The sequence below is a fragment of the Phyllobates terribilis genome, unplaced genomic scaffold, assembly GCF_046119375.1.
Source record: "Phyllobates terribilis strain yellow unplaced genomic scaffold, ASM4611937v1 Scaffold_25__1_contigs__length_18738178, whole genome shotgun sequence".
NCBI classification, from domain to species: Eukaryota; Metazoa; Chordata; class Amphibia; order Anura; family Dendrobatidae; genus Phyllobates; species Phyllobates terribilis.
In genome coordinates this window covers 15,634,869-15,649,783 of record NW_027362785.1, presented here as the reverse complement: position 1 = coordinate 15,649,783, position 14,915 = coordinate 15,634,869, and the positions used below count along the sequence as shown (strand labels likewise).

Genomic DNA, 14,915 nt, shown 5'->3' with positions numbered 1-14,915 from the left:
TTGTGAGGGAATATTTAGCTAACATAAATGAGTTCAAGTCTCCAGGTCCAGATGAATTACACCCCAGAGTACTGAAGGAGATCGTAGAAGAAATTTTAGAACCACTCTCCATAATCTTTGAAAATTCTTGGAGAACAGGAGAAGTCCCAGAAGACTGGAGAAGAGCAAATGTTGTTCCTATCTTCAAAAAGGGGAAGAAGGTGGACCCAGGGAACTATAGGCCGGTGAGTCTGACTTCTATCCCAGGAAAGATCTTTGAACAAATTATTAAACAACATGTATGTAAGTACATGGATAAGAATGAAGTGATTAACCAGAGTCAGCATGGGTTTGTAACTAACAAGTCATGTCAGACTAACTTAATTTCCTTCTATGACAGAATCACTGACTGGGTGGATCAGGGAAATGCTGTAGATATAGTATATCTTGACTTCAGCAAAGCATTTGACAAAGTATCTCACACCATCCTTATTGAAAAAATGACCAAGTATGCAATGGACCAGGCAACTGTTAGGTGGATTCATAACTGGCTTAGTGATCGGACTCAAAGGGTGGTTGTAAATGGCTTCACATCCAGCTGGATGAATGTCTCAAGTGGGGTACCACAGGGCTCCGTCCTGGGACCTGTATAGTTCAACATCTTTATCAATGATTTAGATGAAGGAATTGAGGGTAAACTGATTAAATTTGCTGATGACACAAAGCTAGGAGGGATAGCTAATACTAGAGAAGAGAGAGAGAGGATTCAAAAAGACCTAAATAAACTGGAGCAGTGGGCAGCAACCAACAGAATGGTTTATAACAGGGGAAAATGCAAAGTACTACATCTGGGCAATAAAAATGAAAAAAGCATATACAGAATGGGAGGAATAGAGCTAAGCAACAGTACATGTGAAAAAGACTTAGGTATACTAATAGATCATAGACTGAACATGAGTCAACAGTGTGATGCAGCAGCAAAAAAGGCAAATACAATTCTGGGATGTATTAACAGAAGCATACAGTCTAGATCACGTGAAGTCATTATCGGTCTTTACTCCTCTTTGGTCAGACCTCATCTGGATACTGTGTACAGTTTTGGGCACCACATTTTAAAAAAGACATAGACAAACTGGAGCAAGTTCAGAGAAGAGCGACCAGAATGGTGACCGGTCTGCAAACCATGTCCTATGAGGAACGGTTACAGGATTTGGGAATGTTTAGCTTGCAAAAAAGAAGACTGAGAGGAGACTTAATAGCTGTCTACAAATATGTCAAGGGCTGTCACATTGTAGAAGGATCATCTTTATTCTCATTTGCACAAGGAAAGACTAGAAGCAATGGGATGAAACTGAATGGAGGAGACACAGATTAGATATTAGAAGACACTGTATGACAGTGAGGAGATCAATGAGTGGAACAGGCGGCCACGAGAGGTGGTGAGTTCCCCTTCAATGGACGTCTTCAAACAGAGGCTGGTCAGACATCTGTCTGAGATGATTTAGTGAATCCTGCTTTGAGCAGGGGGTTGGACCAGATGACCCAGGAGGTCCCCACCAACTCTACCATTCTATGATTCTATGATTCTATGATTCAGTATGAGAGGATTTTGGAAGTGAGAGGTGGTAGCAGTTAACTGGCAGTTGGGATAGGACTTGAAATATCTTAGGATTTCCCGGTGACATCTGGGCCAATAGAACCTCTGAATGACCCATTCTTGAGTTTTGGCCACCCCCAGATGGCCACCCAAGACATGTGAATGGGCTCTTTCCAACACCCTTTGTCTATAGGGTCCCAGTACCAATAATTGCTGCACTATCTCCTCCCTCACCTTATTAACTTGGCACAATAAGTCCCCACTCAACATGAAATAGGGAAATATGGTGTCAGCCCCCGACTCCTGTGCTATGCCGTTTATGACAGTTACATTATTGAACCCTTCTTTTAGAGATAGGTCCCTATGTTGGGTGAACCCAAAATTTTCTCTGGTCACCACTATCTCAGGAATGTCCGTCTCCGGGGATACTACCTTCTCCTTTTCACCCAATACATAGAAGGGGAACCCTTCAGACTCTGGCGTTGATGCGATTTTTTTAGGGTCAACCTGTTTCTTACCTGAGCAATCAAGGTCACCGCCCCCTCCCCCACAAGTCCCAAAACAACACAAAGTCCCGGCCTATGATAACTGGGTGCAACAAATCCACACCAACCTCATGGGACTCAGTACTTCGGGCCTTCTCAATGACCACTCTGGCCACCGGATAGTCTTTAACATACCCATGAATGTAGCGGACGCTCACCTTCTTCTCAACTGGAGATGGAGTGTCCCCTCACGAGGGTCACCAAACTCCCTGAGCCTAGTAGTCCATCCATTTGCAGGCCATTCACTTTTACAGGACAAGTTTGGGGCCCCTTGCCGTGTGGACAGTCCACACTGCAAGCTGGATATGCGTAGAATGAACACTGGCGTCCCATGCTACAGTCCATTTGCTCGGTGGTTAGGGGACAATGGGCTGCTATATGACTTGGGCCATGACATCTCAAGCAAATTACATCCCCCGATGAGGCCCTTGGCATGATGTCCGCTGCCGCTTGGACTTTGAACGCCACACTCCCTTTTTAACCTCCGTCCCCCAGTATGGAGTCGGCTGCCTCCCTAATGACCCGTCGACCCCCTGATACCTTTCGTCCAGTCCCACGAAGTCATCTGCGTTCCGGGGATTTCCCTGGGCAACCCAAGTCTGCATTGGGCTCAGAAGGGAGTGCACGAACCGGTCCATTACAACTCACTCCACCATCTGTGCTGGTGTAGAGGACTACTGCTGTAACCACTTTTGGATGAGATGCAGCAGATTAAACATTTGGGAGCGAAGGGGTTTGTCACAATGATACGCCCAGCGGTGGACCTGTTGTGCCTTGACAGACAGTGTCACCCCCCCAAGCGCGCCAAAAGTTCTGTTTTCAATTTTTCATATTCTTTGGCGTCCTGTAAGACTCGATCATAGTAGACTTTTGTGGGTCCCCCGTTAAGTATGTCGCTAGGACTTCCGACCACTGCTCTGGCATTAGTTTCTCCCTATCGTCGACCCATACAAAAATAGTTTAAAAGGCCTCTGTCATCACCTGGGCTCTCCTCACCGCCTTCCGAACAGAGAAATCATCAGCTGACATTGCCGATTGCCATGAATTGCTTCTGTGAGTGAATCAATCTGCTGCTGCTATTGTTGACTCTGTTGCTGCTATTGTTGGAGCTGCTGCTGTTGCTGTTGCTGCTGCAGCTGTTGCATAAGCAGCTTACTTGTCTCCTGTTGTGCCAGCTGATGCTGCTGCAACTGTTGCTGCTGCTTTTCCCGATGCTGCTGCAACTGTTGCAAGTGCAGTTTGTGCTGCTGGTGCTTTTTTTGGACCAGGTGCTTGATCAGCTCCTCCATTTTGTCTGACCGCTGTTCCATCAGCACAGCCGCCTTCACCCAGGACATGCAGTTTGTCCTCAGGTATCACACTTGCTTTTTAGGGATCTTGCCCGCATTTCTAACACCAACTGTAGTAGCTCAGCTCACTTGGCTGCACATAGAGGTAGACACAGGAACATTAAATATCTTTAAATCTTCTGTGGTTTATTAAAAGTACTGCATAAAACCCAGGCAACATTAGCAAAAACAAACACGGCCTTCCCAGCCTAACAGGGAAAACTAAACATAACGTATGGCACAGTCCTTTGTTGCTACGGGTGACCACCCGCTTCAGGAACAAAACACAGCCCAAGGTTTAGCTATCCTTTACATGACACCACAGCTCCAGAGCTTGTGTCTCCAGACCTACCCCACACCAAATGGTCTAAAAGGCTGGGAATTTATCCTCTGACCTCCCTTTCTATAGGTGTTTAATCACCCTAGCACTAAACATGGCTGATTAACCCCTTTCTATACTTCATGTGCTAGAACACTTTATGTTTATATTACTGAAGTTAACAATCTCAGTGCTGCATATCTCCTCTCCAGTGCTTTGCCTGTGACTTTGTCACTAACCCTATAATTAGTGTAGGTGTGGGATCCCCTATAATTAGTGCAGGTGTGTGCCCCCCTATAATTAGTGCAGGTATGTGACCCCCCCTATAATTAGTGCAGGTGTGTGACCCCCCCTATAATTAGTGCAGGTATGTGACCCCCCCTATAATTAGTGCAGGTGTGTGACCCCCCCCTATAATTAGTGTAGGTGTGTGACCCCCCATTTATCAGTGCAGCTGACACCCCCTTTAATCAGACACCACTTCTATCCTTCTATCTCTTCTTCCAGGATTCTGGATTTCCGCCGCGTCCCCCCGGCCTCAGGACGTCTTATTAATATAACGCAAAATGTTCTGGAGGTGAAGGGAAGCTCAGACCTGGAGAACGTCTTCTTCATCTCACCAGGTACTGGCGACCAGAGTGGGGCAGTGTATATAACGAGGGTGGGCAGTGTATATAACGAGGGGGGGCAGTTTATATAATGAGGAGGGGCAGTGTATATAATGAGGGGAGCAGTGTATGTAACGACTTGCATTGGAACGCATGACATCCGCATCACTGCATCTGTACATGCGGATTCCATGCGTTCCAATGTGCGGATGGTTCCCGGGTGTGGAGGACAGGAGACTCTCATCCGGACCCCGGTACCATAGAGCCTGTAAAAAAAGAATAAAATAAAAAATATACATTATACTTACCTTCTGATGGCCCCCGGTGTGCTTAGTGATCCGTCCTGGCTGCCGGCAGCTCGCGATGGTCTAAAAAGGACCTGCCATGGCGTCATTTAGTCATGTGACGGGTCACGCGACCTTTTAGTCCACCGCGAGCTGCCGGCAGCCAAGACGGATCGGATAAGGACACCGGAGGCCATCAGAAGGTGAGTATAATATTTATTTTTTACCATTCTTTTACGGTCACACTGTACATGCCGGTTGCCGGTTGGATGGATTTATATAGTGTGACCAAGTTGTCACAAGCACTTTCCAAGTGATGCTAAAATCTCTTGTCAACCCGCATGTCCCTGGCAGGAAAAACGCATGTACAATCCGCATGTACAATCCGCATGTACAATCCGCATGTACAATCCGCATGTACAATCCGCATGTACAATCCGCATGTACAATCCGCATGCACAATCCGCACGTACAATCCGCACGTACAATCCGCATGTACAATCCGCACGCACAATCCGCACGCACAATCCGCACGCACAATCCGCACGCACAATCCGCACGCACAATCTGCACGCACAATCCGCACGCACAATCCACACGCACAATCCGCACGCACAATCCGCACGCACAATCCGCACGCACAATCCGCACGTACAATCCGCACGTACAATCCGCACGTACAATCCGCATGTACAATCCGCATGTACATTCCGCATGTACAATCCGCACGTACAATCGCACGCACAATCCGCACGCACAATCCGCATGTACAATCGCACGCACAATCCGCACGCACAATCCGCACGTACAATCGCACGCACAATCCGCACGCACAATCCGCATGTACAATCCGCATGTACATTCCGCACGTACAATCCGCATGTACAATCCGCACGCACAATCCGCATGTACAATCCGCACGTACAATCCGCACGCACAATCCGCACGTACAATCCGCACGTACAATCCGCATGTACAATTCGCATGTACATTCCGCATGTACAATCCGCACGTACAATCGCACGCACAATCCGCACGCACAATCCGCATGTACAATCGCACGCACAATCCGCACGCACAATCCGCACGTACAATCGCACGCACAATCCGCACGCACAATCCGCACGTACAATCCGCACGTACATTCCGCATGTACATTCCGCACGTACAATCCGCATGTACAATCCGCACGTACAATCCGCATGTACAATCCGCACGTACAATCCGCACGTACAATCCGCACGCACAATCCGCACGTACAATCCGCATGTACATTCCGCATGTACATTCCGCACGTACAATCCGCATGTACAATCCGCATGTACAATCCGCACGTACAATCCGCACGTACAATCCGCACGTACAATCCGCACGCACAATCCGCATGTACAATCCGCATGTACAATCCGCACGCACAATCCGCATGTACAATCCGCACGCACAATCCGCATGTACAATCCGCACGCACAATCCGCATGTACAATCCGCACGTACAATCCGCACGTACAATCCGCACGTACAATCCGCACGCACAATCCGCACGCACAATCCGCACGCACAATCCGCACGCACAATCCGCACGTACAATCCGCACGTACAATCCGCACGTACAATCCGCACGCACAATCCGCACGCACAATCCGCACGCACAATCCGCACGTACAATCCGCACGTACAATCCGCACGTACAATCCGCACGTACAATCCGCACGTACAATCCGCACGTACAATCCGCACGCACAATCCGCACGCACAATCCGCACGTACAATCCGCACGTACAATCCGCACGTACAATCCGCACGTACAATCCGCACGTACAATCCGCACGCACAATCCGCACGCACAATCCGCACGCACAATCCGCACGTACAATCCGCACGCACAATCCGCACGTACAATCCGCACGTACAATCCGCACGTACAATCCGCACGTACAATCCGCACGTACAATCCGCACGCACAATCCGCACGTACAATCCGCACGTACAATCCGCACGTACAATCCGCACGTACAATCCGCACGCACAATCCGCAGGTACAATCCGCACGCACAATCCGCACGCACAATCCGCAGGTACAATCCACACGCACAATCCGCAGGTACAATCCACACGTACAATCCGCACGTACAATCCGCACGTACAATCCGCACGCACAATCCGCACGTACAATCCGCACGCACAATCCGCACGCACAATCCGCACGCACAATCCGCACGCACAATCCGCATGTACAATCCGCAGGTACAATCCACATGTACAGTCATGGCCAAAAGTATTGAGAATGAGACAAATAGTAATTTTTCCAAAGTTTACTGCTTCATTTTTTGTAATGGCAATTTGCATATACTCCTGAATGTCAAAGAGTGTTCAGCTTAACAGCAATTACTGTACTTGCAAAGTCAATATTTGCCCAGAAAATGAACTTTAACCCCCAAAACACATTTCAACATCATTGCAGTCCTGCCTTAAAAGGAGCAGCTAACATCGTTTTAGTGATTGATCCATTAACACAGGTGTGGGTGTTGATGAGGACAGGGCTGGCGATCAATCAGTCATGATTAAGTAAGAATGACATCACTGGACACTTTAAAAGGAGGTTGGTTCTTGGTATCATTGTTTCTCTTCAGTTAACCATGGTTATCTCTAAAGAAACACGTGCAGCCATCATTGCACTGCACAAAAATGGCCTAACAGGGAAGAGTATCGCAGCTACAAAGATTGCACCTCAGTCAACAATCTATCGCATCATCAAGAACTTCAAGGAGAGAGCTTCCATTGTTGTCAAAAAGGCTCCAGGGCGCCCAAGAAAGACCAGCAAGCGCCAGGACCGTATCTTAAAACTGTTTCAGCTGCGGGATCGGACTACCAGCAGTGCCGAGCTTGCTCAGGAATGGCAGCAGGCTGGTGTGAGTGCTTCTGCACGCACTGTGAGGCGGAGACTCTTTGAGCAAGGGCAGGTTTCAAGGAGGGCAGCAAAGAAGTCACTTCTCTCCAGAGAAAACATCAGGGACCGACTGATATTCTGCAAAAGGTACAGGGAGTGGACTGCTGAGGACTGGGGCAAAGTCATTTTCTCTGATGAATCCCCTTTTCGATTGTTTGGGACATCTGGAAAACAGCTTATTCGGAGAAGAAGAGGTGAGCGCTACCACCAGTCTTGTCTCATGCCAACTGTAAAGCATCCTGAAACCATTCATGTGTGGGGTTGCTTCTCAGCCAAGGGAATCGGCTCACTCACAGTCTTGCCTAAAAACACAGCCATGAATAAAGAATGGTACCAGAATGTCCTCCAAGAGCAACTTCTCCCAACCGTCCAAGAGCAGTTTGGCGCCCAACAATGCCTTTTCCAGCATGATGGAGCACCTTGCCATAAAGCAAAGGTGATAACTAAATGGCTCATGGAACAAAACATAGAGATTTTGGGTCCATGGCCTGGAAACTCCCCAGATCTTAATCCCATTGAGAACTTGTGGTCAATCATCAAGAGACGGGTGGACAAACAAAAACCAACAAATTCTGGCAAAATGCAAGCATTGATTATGCAAGAATGGACTGCTATCAGTCAGGATTTGGTCCAAACGTTGATTGAGAGCATGCCAGGGAGAATTACAGAGGTCTTGAAGAAGAAGGGGCAACACTGCAGATATTGACTTGCTGCATTAACTGATTCTAACTGTCAATATAACCTATTGGTCCTCATAATATGATTGCAATTATATTTCTGTATGTGATAGAAACATCAGACAAACACTAATAAAAACCAGAGGCAAGAAGATCATGTGAAAATGTAATTTTGGTGTCATTCTCAAAACTTTTGGCCATGACTGTACAATCCGCATGTACAATCCGCATGTACAATCCGCATGTACAATCCGCAGGTACAATCCACACGCACAATCCGCACGCACAATCCGCACGTACAATCCGCATGTACAATCCGCACGCACAATCCGCACGTACAATCCGCACGTACAATCCGCACGTGCAATCCGCACGTGCAATCCGCACGTACAATCCGCACGTACAATCCGCACGTACAATCCGCACGTACAATCCGCACGCACAATCCGCACGCACAATCCGCACGCACAATCCGCGCGTACAATCCGCATGTACAATCCGCACGTACAATCCGCACGTACAATCCGCACGTACAATCCGCACGTACAATCCGCACGTACAATCCGCACGTACAATCCGCATGTACAATCCGCATGTACAATCCGCACGTACAATCCGCATGCGTTTTTTCTGCCAGGGAGATGCAGAAACGCTCAGGAAAAATCCGGAGCATTTCTGCATCGTGTGCACATAGCCTTAGGCCAGACTCCATGTGAGGAAAAGTCCATTGTCCCCAGCAGTCCGATTTAGCCAACTTTAAAGGATTGTGGTCGGTTATGACTGTGAATTTCTTGCCGTAGAGGTAGTGCTGCAATTTTTTTTAGAGTCCAGACTATGGCCAAGCATTTCTATTGTGGCGTATGCCCTCTCCCGGTCTAACAGCTTTCGGGAGACTTAGGCAGTCCGGTATCCGATGCACCTGTTTGGACAATGAACCGGCGGCAGAAGTTTGGAGCAGTCAGGACTGGACTTTGGGATAGCTGGGTTTTCAACTGGAGGAATGCGGACTGGCATTGGGGTCCAGATGAGATTGCGGGCATATCTTTTGGTGGTGTGGTCAGTGAGGGGTTTTGCTACTGTGCTGTAATTGGGGATAAACTTTGGATAATAGTTTGTGGTCCCTAGGAATGCACGGACCTGTTTTTGGTTGGCTGGGCAAGGCTACTGGGTAATGGCTTCTACTTTTGTGGGTTTGAGACAAATGCACCCACTTCCCACCTGATGTCCAAGATATAGTACCTCGGCCATCCCCATCTGGCACTTGTCGGGTCATAAACTGGGCTTTGGCTACCCTCTGCGGCACCTGGGACATGTACTGAAGATGCTCTTCCCAGGTGTCACTGAAGATTGCAATGTCATCCAGGTAGACCTGAACATACCCCTAACATCCCTCTAGTAACTGGTCCACCATCCTTTGGAAGGTAGCCGGGACGTTCTTCATCCAAAATGGCATGCTATTAAATTCATACCGGGCCAAAAGGGGTGATGAATGCTGACTTCTCTTGAGCCTCTTTTGTGAGTGGGATCTGCCAGTATCCCTTGCTCAGATCGATGGTAGATATGAATTGAGATCCTTATAATATGTCTAGTAGTTCATCCACCCAAGGCATGGGGTAGGCGTCTGTAAGGGTGACCTCATTGAGTCGCCTATAGTCTACATAGAAGCAAGTACTGTTGTCTTTCTTGGGCACCAACACTACACTGGCTGCCCATGGGCTATGGGATGGAACTATGAACCCCATATTCAACATGTCATCCAACTCGGCCTTCATCATTGCCAGTGATAGAGGTGTCACCCGGTAGTCTGGTTGTCGGAGTGGAGTGGCTACCCCTGTGTTAACATGATGCTGGACCAAGGTTGTTCGACCAGTTCCACTTGTGAACAGGGAGCCATATGGTCCAAGCAATTTTGTTAACTGCTGCTTCTGTGATGGACCAAGCCGTTCTCCCAACGGGTCATCCATTACCCCCATTCCCATTTTGTATTCCACCAATAAGTCTGGGATCTGGTCCATATCTGGGTCATCTAAAGGGGGACAGCAAACTGCTAAATTGCTAACTTCCCTTTTCTCATAAGCTATTAGCCTGTTGACATGATAGGTCCGTTCACCTCCCGGTAGGCGAACAGGAGCTGCTGCAGTTTTTTTCTCCCAGCCTCTCCCCTCGGACTAAACATGCCAACTAATGAGCTGCTTGAGAGTTCCGTTGAAACGCTCACACAACCCGTTAGTTTCGGGGTAGTATAGGTTGGTACACATGGGGCGGACCCCATGTTTCTCCTAGAGGGTCTGAATTAGCTCGCTTTGGAACTGGGCACCCTGGTCAGTCAATACCTTCTGCGGAAACCCTGCTTGACTAAAAATGTCTAGTAGAGCTTGAGCCACGTGCTCCGCATCTATGGATGACAGGGCAATGGCCTCGGGGTAGCGGGTGGCAAAGTCGACCAGGGTGAGGATAAACCTCTTTTTCCGCTGCAGCTGGGGACAGCTAAATGGCCCACTAAATCTATGGTAACCCTCTGGAACGGTTCCCCTATCAAGGGCATGTATTGGAGCGGGGCACGACAGGGTGGTCCCCCCATCCATTGACAAACCGGACAAGAGGCTTGGTATTACCCGCACCTCTTGACCGACCCTTGGCCAAAAGAAACTATGCAGCAGATGGGCCCGGGTCTTTTTGACCCCCATGTGCCCAGCTGCAGGGACGTCATTGGCCAAGCGCCGGATTTTTGGGTCGGTACAGCTGGGGTACCACGAGTTGATGGACACGGGTCCAGGGTTTCTCTGGGCAGGATGCAGGCTTTTCCCGATATAACTGTCCATTCTCCCATCTATACACCTACCTCTATTTTTTAACCCAGGTCGAGCGGATGATGGAAGCTTGGAGTGTGGGTTATCCTCAGGAGGGGTGGCAGAAAGATCCACATCAGAATGTTCCTTGGCTTGGCTGTGGGTGATGACTGTGACAAATTGGCTGGACAGTCCTTGTCCTAGGTCATTCCCCAAAATAACCGGTGTGGGGAGGCAGTCCATGAGTCCCACTTCGACCCCTCCCTGGTCGGTACTCCAGTCCATCTGCACACGTGCTAGAGGAATGTCCGAGTACTGACCTCCAGCCAGGGAGATGGTCACTTGGCGTCCTGGTAAATAGTGTTCTGGTGGGATAATATCTGGGCTGACCAGGGTGATGGAAGACCCAGTGTCCCGAAGTCCCTGGGCCTGGATAGCACCGATCTTGATGGGCTGTATGTGGCGAAGGAGGTTGGCTGGTGTATGGTGGCAAATGGCCATGGTGTCCATGGCTCCTACATATATAACAGCGCCGTGGGTTGGGCAAATCACAGGTACCATTGGTAACTCTTTGTCCTAGTGGGTTTTCTGCTGGGTAGCAGGATAGTCCTGCTCGAGTGTCTGGTGGCTGGTCTAATCTTTGGTTGAAGGGTCTTCTGGTATCGCTGGGCATATCAGGTCTCCAGCGGGATCGGTTGTCTGTAATCTGGCTGTTTGCTCTGGGGTGTCGTGCTTCTGGTCGGCTACCCACTCTCGTATTCCTGGGGCCATTTTCTCCATAAGTTGCTCGAGCACGATCAAGTCCCGTAGGGCAGCAGCGGAGTGGGCAGCCTTACCGACAAGCCAGCGGTTGCAGTGTTGTCTGAGTTGACTGCCAAATTCTACATAGGAGGCCCCCTGGAGAGACAGTGTCGGAACTTGGTGCGATATCTCTCGGGGGAAATGGTAAAAAGGGCAACCAGGGTGTCCTTAATAGTTCCATAGTCTAGGGAGTCCTGAGGCCCAAACGACCGGGCAGCATCCTGTGCCTGGCCAATCAAAATAGTCCACAGGTATTTAGCCCAATTAGCTGTGGGTACCTTCTGCATCAGTATCAGAGTCTTAAAATCTTGCAGATGTTCATCGACTTCCATGATGGACTCATTAAACACAGGCACGTCTCTGTACCAGAGATGAGTTCCTTGGTGGGGGACCATCATGGGGTAAGGATCCGGCGCTGGTGATAGGGATACTGGAACTCCCAAAACTGATTCCATAACACAAGCCCTTTCCCCACTTGAGGTTCCAGGTCCCAATGTAACCAACCACTCCTGGATTTGGGCTGCTGGGGACTGGGTTGAATCCAGACTGATCATATACAGTCTGATCAGGATGTTAAACTCAGAACCTCATGTTCAGTTTTATATATTTTTGCCGAGAGGCATTAGATCAACGTATGTTTTTGGAGGTTCTGTCCATTCTCTTTTTCAGCTCAATGGTTGAATCCAGACTGACACTGGATCCTTGGTCTGGCAATTCCTCTGGGTCCATCTCAGTGGAGTTTTTGTCATCCTCCACAGCGTTTTGGGCATTCCAATGGACCAATTCCTTGATCAAATCCGACCGAGTGTCGACGGCCCGGTATTGAGTCCATCAAAGCTGGCACAGCTTCTGAAATTGTCGTTTCTTGTTGTGGCTCTACATCCACTATGGTCCTCTTCCCAAGGCGGAGCTGGTGGGGTTGGACATAGTCATCTGAAACCTGCTGTGTGTGCCTCACCTATGGTCTGCTGGGTCTGTATATATGCCTCCCTGGTTGTGAAGCCTTTGGACGGTGTCTGCAAACACCAGTCCCCTGCAGCTTTCCCAGATCCAATATGTGGAGACACGGGGTCTTCCGTGGGCAGACTACTACTCAGACAACACAGGGTGAGGATAAATCAGTGTGGCAATAATTTATTGAACCACCAAACAGACAATGACGTATAAAACAATCCCAGCAAATACCCAAGATGGTGCAAATTATAGAGTCTCACCCTTCCGCTGGCCTGCTGGGAATAGAGCAGCAGTGATTTTGGGGCTTCCAGGGCCAACTACTCCCACCAGTGGCACCCCGCTTTTGGCAGGCACCCAAAGAGAAAAGGTAATGACAAGCATAGGAAACTAGCCGAGAGCAGTGAGTTCTGTGGCAAGGTGACCTGTTTTCCCAACCTGGATCCTTCAAGACCTCTCTGAGGGTTCAGCAATATTCAATGGAGCAGATCTGTATTCCTCCAGTTGGGACCGGGGTCCCCTAAGCTGGCATCTTCTAGAGTCACCCTGAACAGAGGCAGAGACCCCCGTTTTATAGTTCACAATTGTCATTTCAAGCCATCATTCACAGATCAAGGGTCAGGGATGATGATATTAAATCTCAGTGCTCGAGTATCCACAGCTCATTCCCCAATGTTGACTTGCAAACACCCAAACAATGGAAGTCAACAAGCTGCATGGACTTATACTATGGTAATTAGCATATTTAGCAAACATCATTGTTCCATGACCCTGCGTATCTGTCCTCCAGAGATAACAGACAATAAGTTGCAGTAAATATCAAATCAAGTGTCAACATTCAGGCTTATTGAAACAATAGTCTGTGTTGACCAACCAAAGAAACACAGAAATTCAAAAGTCAACATAAAGTTAAAAGCGCATGGCTCCTGGCCTACTGAATTTATGTCTAGCATAATTAAGAAGAAAAGCTGTGTCGTCACAGTGATGATATTCAGTATTTGAAGAAATGTGTCAATTCTGATGCAGTGATTCTATAGATGCACAGTACTTTTTGCACTTTATTATCATTTATTGTTCACATGTACACTGCTTGAAAAAGGTTCTCATGTGAATTAAATGTCACTGAGCCATAATGGGCCATTAAATCACATTTTCTACTTTTTCTCTAAATGTTGTGCTGCCTTAATTTTTTTTAACTATTTGGAGGATTGGTCTATGCCTATAAGGCTTGACACCCGTATTACGGTGTTGTTTGCTAGTGCTGCTGTCAATTTTCTTTTTCTAACGAGGGGGCGTGTATATATAATGAGGGGGTGGTATGTCTAGGGAACGCAACTCCGCTGCCTCCAATCACCACGACAATTACGCAATTGACTGATGAGTGATTGACGAGGCCGTGGATACTTCCACTACTAGACCGGTTATTGGGGAACTCACGGTTAGCAAAAAGAACTACTAGATTCCACCATTAATTGTTTATACAGGCCGATTGGATGCCCGTTACAGTTAGCGTATGTCTTCAGGGGTGCGGTTTACAGAGCAAGGCTATTACATTTATATATTTAATCTAGATAAACGATTTTATCTGTTCATAGATAGGAGACATGGAATAGATATTGTCTTCTATTTGATCGATATCCACTTGGCGGCCATCGCCCAGCGAAGCAAAACCATGCTTTGCGTTCGAGATTTCATCATGTTTCCGAAAATATGGCTATCCTATCTATTATATCGATGCAGTTCATAAAACCTCAGTTCATCATTTCTATAAGGTAGAGAGAGGATTTTACGTTTTAGATTTATCAGGGGCTCGTCTCTCTACCGGTCATAAATCTGCCCTTCTCCGCATTCTTGTGCATTCAAGCTAAGATTGGCCTCACATCTGCTAGCCATTAGGAGTTTCCTTAATTACCTGTTTTCAAAGGAGAGGTCAACTGCATAGGGGTCAAGAAAAGGTAACTTGTTAGATTGCAAGCTCTTGGTTAATTATGAGAGGGACAGTGTATATAATGGGGGAGGGACGGAGTATATAATGGGGGAGGGGCGGAGTATATCACGAGTGCGCAGCTGTAATTTTCCATGCTTACTCC

The 14,915-nt window shown here is 48.0% G+C and overlaps 1 protein-coding gene across 3 annotated transcripts in view; it reads left to right on the top strand.

Annotated features, from left to right (window-relative positions):
* Positions 1-14,915, top strand: part of FAM20A (FAM20A golgi associated secretory pathway pseudokinase) — a 255,523-nt gene that overhangs the window by 223,266 nt on the left and 17,342 nt on the right. For all 3 annotated transcript variants that reach the window (XM_073660368.1, XM_073660367.1, XM_073660369.1), the window contains exon 6: positions 4,276-4,391. In XM_073660368.1, the coding sequence (XP_073516469.1) occupies positions 4,276-4,391 (116 nt within the window). The remainder of the gene's footprint in view (positions 1-4,275; positions 4,392-14,915) is intronic.